Consider the following 8,267-nt stretch of genomic DNA (forward strand, 5'->3'; position numbering starts at 1 on the left):
AAAACCTACGCTGACAGTTTGCATAGACTTTAGTAAATACTTTGTATTTATGGAGTCGTTTACTCATTGTCGTATATTTCCTTTTTCTTTAATTCTTTGAGGATGTTTGTAAGAGTCATTTTGAAGTCCCTTCCTACTAAATTCAACTTTGGAGTCCACTCGAATCAGTTCCCATTGGCTTCTGTTTTCCTGCATGTGGGTCACACTTTCCTCTTTCTTTGCATGTTGGTAAGCTCTGGTTGAAAACTAGGCATTTTTGATAATAAGAGTGCAGCAACTCGATTTTATTTTGTCTTTCTGAGGTTGCTGTCCTTTGGAAACTTAGCTGGACTTAAACTCCAGCATCTCCCCCTGCCGTGAGCAGTCCCTGGTGTGTCTGTTCAGCTTTGTATTTTCATCTGTTTGTAGCAGGCACCTGTGAGTCTTTCGAATGTGGGAGTCACTGGTGATTTTGGTTTAACCCAAACACCTGGAGCTGCAGGCCTCACACCCTGCTGGTCTGTCTGTGGGTGTGGGACACGCTCAAGCCTCTGTTGCTTTCACTTCTCCCTGTGCTTTCGTGGGTCATTCCCCCTTGTACGCTGCTCCCGTCAGCCAGGGCTGTGCGGAGACCATGACTTGGCCCTTTCGTGGTCCTCTCACTTTCCGGGTGTCTGTCAGACTTCTAATGCATCTGCTGCTGCCCCAACATGGACTGCAACCTTGGGCTGGTGAGGCTGTGTGTTTTCATAGTTCATTCACAACCGAGTCCATCATTTTTTGCCAGCAGAACTGTAGGTTTCTGCAGCCAATCCCAGCATAATTGAGTCTACCCATGTTGTAGTCAGTCAGTTCAGTCACTCAGTCGTGTCCGACTCTTTGTGACCCCATGAATCACAGCACGCCAGGCCTCCCTGTCCATCACCAATTCCTGGAGATCACTCAAACTCATGTCCATCAAGTCAGTGATGCCATCCAGCCATCTCATCCTCTCTCGTCCCCTTCTCCTCCTGCCCCCAATCCCTCCCAGCATGAGTCTTTTCCAATGAGTCAACTCTTCGCATGAGGTGGCCAAAGTACTGAAGTTTCAGCTTTAGCATCATTCCCTCCAAAGAAATCCCAGGGCTGATCTCCTTCAGAATGGACTGGCTGTATCTCCTTGCAGTCCAAGGGACTCTCAAGAGTCTTCTCCAACACCACAGTTCAAAAGCATCAATTCTTCGGTGCTCAGGTTTCTTCACAGTCCAACTCTCACATCCATACATGACCACTGGAAAAACCATAGCCTTGACTAGAAGGACTTTGTTGGCAAAGTAATGTCTCTGCTTTTCAATATGCTATCTAGGTTGGTTATAACTTTTCTTCCAAGGAGTAAGCATCTTTTAATTTCATGGGTGCAATCACCATCTACAGTGATTTTGGAGCCCCCAAAAATAAAGTCTGCCACTGTTTCCACTGTTTCCCCATCTATTTCCCATGAAGTGATGGGACTGGATGCCATGATCTTCATTTTCTGAATGTTGAGCTTTAAGCCAACTTTTTCATTCTCCTCTTTCACTTTCATCAAGAGGCTTTTGAGTTCCTCTTCACTTTCTGCCATAAGGGTGGTGTCCTCTGCATATCTGAGGTTATTGATGTTTCTCCCGGTAATCTTGATTCCAGCTTGTGTTTCTTCCAGCCCAGCGTTTCTCATGATGTACTCTGCATATAAATTAAATAAGCAGGGTGACAATATACAGTCTTGACGTACTCCTTTTCCTATTTGGAACCAGTCTGTTGTTCCATGTCCAGTTCTAACTGTTGCTTCCTGACCTGCATACAGGTTTCTCTAGAGGCAGGTCAGGTGGTCTGGTATTCCCATCTCTTTCAGAATTTTCCACAGTTTATTGTGATCCACACAGTCAAAGGCTTTGGCATAGTCAAGAAAGCAGAAATAGATGTTTTTCTGGAACTCTCTTGCTTTTTCGATTATCCAGTGGATGTTGGCAATTTGATCTCTGGTTCTTCTGCCTTTTCTAAAACCAGCTTGAACATCTGGAAGTTCACGGTTCACATATTGCTGAAGTCTGGCTTGGAGAATTTTGAGCATTACTTTACTAGCCTGTGAGATGAGTGCAATTGTGTGGTAGTTTGAGCATTCTTTGTAGTAGTGTGTATCAATGGTTCCTTTTTATTGCTAAATAGTATTCTGTCACATTGATATGCAAACATTTATCTGTTGAGGAACATTTATGTTTCCAGATTTGAGTTATTACAAGCCAAGCCTGCTGTGAACATTTGTGTCCAAGTCTTTGGATGTGTTCGTGTGGGATGCAGCGGGAGGGCTGCACCAGATGGAACGTGTGTGCTTCACATTTTAAATAAACTTTTAATTCAGAATAACTTTAGATTTCCCCAAGAGTTTCGAAGATCGCATAGAGTTCCATTTACCCAACTCAGTTTCCCTTCCTCCTAGCCTCTTCCTTTGCTTTGATTCCTCAACGTGAAGAAACTGACATCGGTACATTGTTATTAACTAAACTCTAGACTTTATTTGGATTTCACCAGCTTTTTCACCAATGTCATGTTTCTGTGTCCGGATCCAGTGCAGGGCACACAGGTGTGAGGTCTCCCCAGTCTGCGCTGGCCCGTGACAGCGTCCAAGCTGGCTCTTTCTTTCGTGCCCTTGGCCGACCTGAACAACATTGGCCAAGTGTCCCGTGAGAAGTGAAAGCAGTCCTCTAACCCGGGCTTCCCGTGGGTTTTTGCTTCTGACTGGACCCAGTCACGGCTTCGGAAAGTCGGCCAAGTAACCCTTGGCGTCAGGGTGGGCCACTCAGATGTGACCCTTCTGCCCATTTTCCGCGTGTGAGGGCCGCTGTCCTTGTTCTGCAGAGGGCGCCCCCCACAACCCCCAGCAGCGGGCAACACCCTCAGGACAAACATCCATGGATCACTAGGTATTCTTCTGTCGGGCGGAGCAGTTCCTCTCTTTCCTTGCTCATTCACTCCACCACAGAGGATGCACATTTACACCTCGGGTACAAGCCAGTTCTGCGTTACTTACGCAGTCCTCGCATTGTTCCAGTTTGGACCTTGGTAGGCTCCTCGCCACTGCCACCTGCATCCCTCAGGGCGAGGTGCGCAGGCGCAGTGGGCGATGCCGCTGACTATGCAGACACATGTGGGAGGCGGGTGGTGGGCGGTGGGGGCGCAGGCGCACTGGGAGGCAGGCGGTGACCTCGCAGGCAGGCGCAGTTGGCAGCGAGCTCACAGCGCAGCAGGCGGGAGCACGTGGGCAGCCACCGCAAGGCTACGGTGGGAGGCTGGCGATGAACGAGCACGCAGGCGCAGTTGGCGGTGGGTACACGTGACCTGCTGGCGTGCAGACGCAATGGGCGGCTGGCGTACGTGCGTGGCAGGCACGCAGGCGCAGGGTGCGGCCAGCGTACGTGGTACGTGGGGCCTAGGTACCTGCCGACGCCATGAGGCCGTTACGCTGGCAGGTGGCTGTGGTGGCGGCTGCTGGCCTCGCGCTGGCCTTGGAGACGCTGCCCGCCGTGTTGCGCTGGCTGTGGGTCAGGCGGCGGCGGCCACGGCGTGAGGTGCTGTTTTTCCCATCGCAAGTGACCTGCACAGAAGCCCTGCTGCGGTCCCCGGGTGCCACACCCTCAGGCTGCCCATGTAGCCTGCCTCACGGCGAGAGCTCACTTAGCCGGCTGCTGAGCGCCCTGCTGGCCGCCCGCGTCAGTCTGGAGCTCTGCCTGTTCGCCTTCTCCAGCCCGCAGCTGGGCCGCGCCGTGCAGCTGCTGCACCAGCGCGGGGTGCGCGTCCGCGTGGTCACCGACTGCGACTACATGGCCCTCAACGGCTCGCAGATTGGCCTGCTCCGCAAGGCAGGTAGGCCGGGTGCTGGGCCACGGGAGGTGGAGGCAGGACGGGGGGGCGCTTGGGGCAGCGTGGGAGGACTGGGGAGACACTCGCGTCCCTTGGCAGCCTTGCAGGGTCTGGGGAAACTCCGGGGTGTCCAGAGGAGCTTCTGTGCAGAGTCTTTAGCCCAAAACCTGGGCGTGAACCCTTGAGGGGCCGAGGCTGGAAGCAGGTCCGCCAGCAAAGCCTGTCAGGGACCCAGAAGTCTGTTCAGGGCACAGGTGCGTGGAGATGCAGTGTTGGCTTAAGGACCAAACGGAGGAGAAGGTGTTTTCTCTTAAATTAACCAGTGAGTCTTCTTTCGGGGCATCTGAAATGAATGTTTAAAATAAGGTAAGACATGGAGCTGAAATGGTTAGTTAGTGAGCAGGTAATTTGTTTCTTCAGCTGCCGAATGGCAGGGAAGTCAGGTCTCTGGCGGACCTGCCCCGCGCTGGAGTGGGAACAGCGAACCCGGGAGTATGATAATTGTGAGGATGTTCTAAGTTCACACCTGCCTTGCTTGGAAACCCCTCCGCCTGCGCTGGCATGGTGCTGTGTCCTGCGCCAGCGATTCGGAGTCTGAACCTCTTGCCCTTCTCTCTGTCACTGAGGCCCCTGCAAAGGTCATTCTTGCATTGGCGACCGTTTGACCTGCCCGTTCTGGTGGCCCCCGTGACAGGCGCGTGGGGCCCTTGAAAACTGTCCTGGCTGCTCTCAGCTCACCTGGGATGGGAACACAGGGGCATCCTCCCCTGGTCTTCACATCTGTGCAGGGCGGGATGGAGACTTGATTTCAGTGTTGAGGACGTTGACTTCGGCTCTTTCTGGCAGCTTTTCGATCCTATGTTGGTCTGTTGTCAGGGAAGCTTGGCTGTTTCAGCACAGCGGTTTTCTTGTAGAGAACCGTAGGACCTCAGATTTGGCAAGAACCTTGAAGGGACCCTACGACCAGATTCTAGCTAAACCTTGACTCTCTTCTGAGGATGTCCCTGCGGTTGTTCTTCTCTCACCACTCAGCCGTCTCCTTGTGTTTGGCTGGACAGGTTCCAGGCTCCGGGTCTTCAAGTGCAGAACAGGACAGGGAGGTCTGGCGGAGCAGGAGCCCTGGAGGTGCCCGGGAGGGTCATGGGTGGGGGCGCACTGCTGTGAGGAGTCACCTGCGTGAGGACCTGTTTTGTGGTGCGAGGAGCGGCAGGCAGCCCTGTGGCCAAGGTGCATATGTTGAGGCGGGCACACGAGGGGCCCTGAGCCTCAGCAGGAGGGGAGGCCGCGTCAGCTGGGTGGTTATGGGGCCAAAGCTGAGGCTTCAGGTCTGGAGCCTGGTGTCTTCTCTGTGGGCGCCCCCGGGCTGGTCCCCCAACTTCACGAGGTCCTGATTACAGGAGGGATCTGATTCTGGGCCTGAGTGAGACCTTAGGGGCATATGAACCCAAGATCAAATGGGTTTTGCTTCAGTCGCTGCTGGCTCATCTTGAAACCAGTAACTGGAGGGTAATGCATGTCATATACACTGGAGGAGGTGGGGAGTCTCCCCCAGTCAGGGCTGGAGGCGTTTCCAGAGGAACTAACTCTCCTGTCCCTGCTGCCGGCCGGCCCTCCTCCTGGGGCTAGTGGGCCCGGCCCCTGCCTGGCTCAGCGGCTGTCACCACCCAGACCTGACGGTGCCCATGACACTGGGCACAAGCAGCAGTCAGTCCTGTGAACACATCCATGCTGGAGAAGGAGCCAGAACTCAAGCAATGGACAGCGAGAGGAGGGGCTAGGGAAGGAGCAAGGGGCTCCCATGTGGGGGCGACCAGAGCCCCTGCCTGGCCAGCAGCTCCATCGGTGGATGGGCAGCAGTGACGTCTCGCTCTTTGCAGGGATCCAGGTCCGGCACGACCAAGACCTGGGCTACATGCACCACAAGTTCGCCATCGTGGACAGGAAGGTGCTGATCACTGGCTCCCTCAACTGGACCACGCAGGCCATTCAGAACAACCGGGAGAACGTGCTCATCGTGGAGGACGAGGAGTATGTGCGGCTCTTCCTGGAGGAGTTCGAGCGCATCTGGGAGGAGTTCAACCCCACCAGGTTCTCCTTCTTCCCTCAGAAGGAGAGGGCTCGCTGAGGCGCTCCAGGCCACGGCCCCCAGGCTGGAGTCCTGCCGAGCTCCAGCGAGGAAGGGTGGCTCTCTTGCATTGAGTAGTGATGTTCCTTAGAGAGAGTGAGGGCTTAGCAAGGACAGAGACTGCCCTGCAGTGGAAGGGAGGCGCTTCGGACTGGGTGCCTCCATCAGCAGCAGATCCGAGTCCCTTTCCTGATTCTGAGGCCTCCCGGGTCCCCCCACGCTCCCTTGCCCTCCCCCACATCCAGCCTTCGGAACCTGGGTGACTAGTGTCCAGAAGTTGCTCCTGTTTGCACGTTAGGATTGTAATTTTTGATGTTCTTACATTCAGGGGAGTTTGGTTGTCTGTGTAGACTTGACCTTCACCACGACACCCGAGGCTGTGCTCAGTACCCCTGAGGCAAGGTGGGTCGTAGGGGTGGCCTCACCGCGCTGTCTTGATTTCTGGCACGGATGTGACATCTCTGAAGTGTCGTTCCCCCCAGCCCCTGCCAACGTAGTGTGTTTCTCTCGATTTAAAGTTACCTTGGACTTAGGATGTCGGGCAGGTAAACCCAGACAGAACTCAGCTGAAGTTGTAAAGCATGGTTCTTGGGTTGGAAGTCATGTGGCTTCACGGAGACAGTGCTTCTCCCCTGAGCTGGGTCCCCCTGAATAAACTTGCTCCCGTTCCTGTCCAGTTGCGTGTGGTCTGCCTTTTCATGCAAATAGTGGCTTTGCGGGGTGGGGACAGCATCCAGCCATTTAGAACCCATTGACCAAGCTAGTCTCCCAGAGAGGAGTGAAGACCTGGGGGTGTTCTTGGGGAACCCCACTGTCTCCCAGAGGAGTGAAGACTTGGGGGACCCTGGCATCTTCTGAGCAGCTGAGCTGACTCCCAGCCATGCTCCTCAGTGGCTGTCCGGCCCGTGGGGCTCAGCGCCTGCAGCCCCCTGTCCACAGGGCTTGCTTCCAGAAGTGCCAACCACCCAAGACCAGCCCCACCATTAAGGCTGCTGTTGACAAAGTTGTGAAATGGTTTCATCCCATGTAATGTTTTATTTCATTTAATTTGATTTATATTGTTTTCATTATAGTTATCTTTGTGGTAGGAGTTTGAACCTAACCTAAATTTCAGGTAACAGGCATTCTGTTCTGAGGGCCTGAGGAGGCGAGCACTGAAATCAGCCTGCAGAGTGGAGGCTGTCTGTCCCTGCTAAGGGTGGGCGACTGCATGACGTGACCAGAGCCCTGCTACGACGGGAGAGGCGTCAGGAGGGGCAGCTGGGTCGCAGCAGGGCTTGGGCCAAGCCCAGCGTGTCCAGTCCTCCCAACGAGCTGGTGGGGGTCACTGCTGAGGCCGTGGGAGGTCCCAGGCTTCCAGCTGGTGAGGTCGGTGCGCTGAGCTGTGGGTGTGCACTTGGTGCCGAAGGCAGTTCAGGCCGAGTCTGGGGCTTTGTACTGGATGGCAGTTGTCCGGAGCGCGTCCAGAGCTGCGCAGGCGCACTAAGGAGACCCTGGAAGTGTAGCTGACATGCCTCGGGGCAGGAACCGGAGGGGACTTGTGTAGCGTGTGTCCGAAGCTTCATGCTTTGTCCACCAGATTCTGGCATGAACAGGACCTTTACAGGAAGTAGTCAACCCCCGGAGGCTTGGCAGTTACTCCCTAAGAGGACTAGAGGTGGCCCCTCTTACTGCCCTCCCACCCCCGCCTCACAGCCTGTCGTTCAGCCTGTAGTTTGGGTTCAAGCTTGTCATTTTAACCACGGGACAGGGACGCAGCCTAACGGTATACGTGGAGTGTTGGCACCGTTACACGTAAGGTATTTTAAACTTGTGAGAACTTAGTGATAAAAGAAATCTCCTGGTGGTAACAGTGTGACTCTGTCAGTCTCCCTGTACCTGTCAAATTCAGGAGAACATTGGAATGAAACCGTGCGGCTACGTTGCTTGTGCTGAACTGCTTTTTTAAAATAGTTTTTAAATTCATTTTTGGCTGTGCTAGGACTCCGTTGCTGCGAGGGCTTCCCTTAATCGTGTGGAGCAGGGGTTCCTCTTCGTGCGGGTGCGGGCTTCTCATCGCGGGGCACGGGCTCCAGGTGTGCGGGCTTCAGGAGTTTTGGGGCACGGGTTTAGTTGCCCCTCTTTACCACTGGGCCACCAGGGAAGCCCCTGAATTGGTTTTTAAAGCAACTGACTACTTTAAAAATAACACTTCATTGAGATTCACATACTATAAAAGTCACTGTTTTAAAAGTGTGCAGCCGAGTGTATTGATGGTATATTAACAGATTATTAGTTGTCAGTATGT

At 54.0% G+C, this 8,267-nt stretch overlaps 1 protein-coding gene across 1 annotated transcript; it reads left to right on the forward strand.

The window, feature by feature from the left end:
- Positions 1-1,117: 1,117 nt before the first annotated feature.
- Positions 1,118-6,656, forward strand: PLD6 (phospholipase D family member 6). The gene is made up of 2 exons (XM_061391297.1): positions 1,118-3,858; positions 5,733-6,656. The coding sequence occupies exons 1-2, from the start codon at positions 3,444-3,446 to the stop codon at positions 5,978-5,980; spliced, it is 663 nt and encodes a 220-aa protein (XP_061247281.1). The 5' UTR covers positions 1,118-3,443; the 3' UTR covers positions 5,981-6,656.
- The last annotated feature ends 1,611 nt before the right edge of the window (positions 6,657-8,267 follow it).

The sequence above is a fragment of the Bos javanicus genome, chromosome 19 (assembly GCF_032452875.1).
Source record: "Bos javanicus breed banteng chromosome 19, ARS-OSU_banteng_1.0, whole genome shotgun sequence".
Classification (NCBI taxonomy): Eukaryota; Metazoa; Chordata; class Mammalia; order Artiodactyla; family Bovidae; genus Bos; species Bos javanicus.

Excerpts from the sequence above, each read along its gene's own strand:
- PLD6 (XM_061391297.1), top strand. The coding sequence starts at position 3,444 with ATGAGGCCGTTACGCTGGCAGGTGGCTGTGGTGGCGGCTGCTGGCCTC. Across the intron at positions 3,859-5,732 it reads TGGCCTGCTCCGCAAGGCAG|GGATCCAGGTCCGGCACGAC; the intron begins GTAGGCCGGGTG and ends CGCTCTTTGCAG.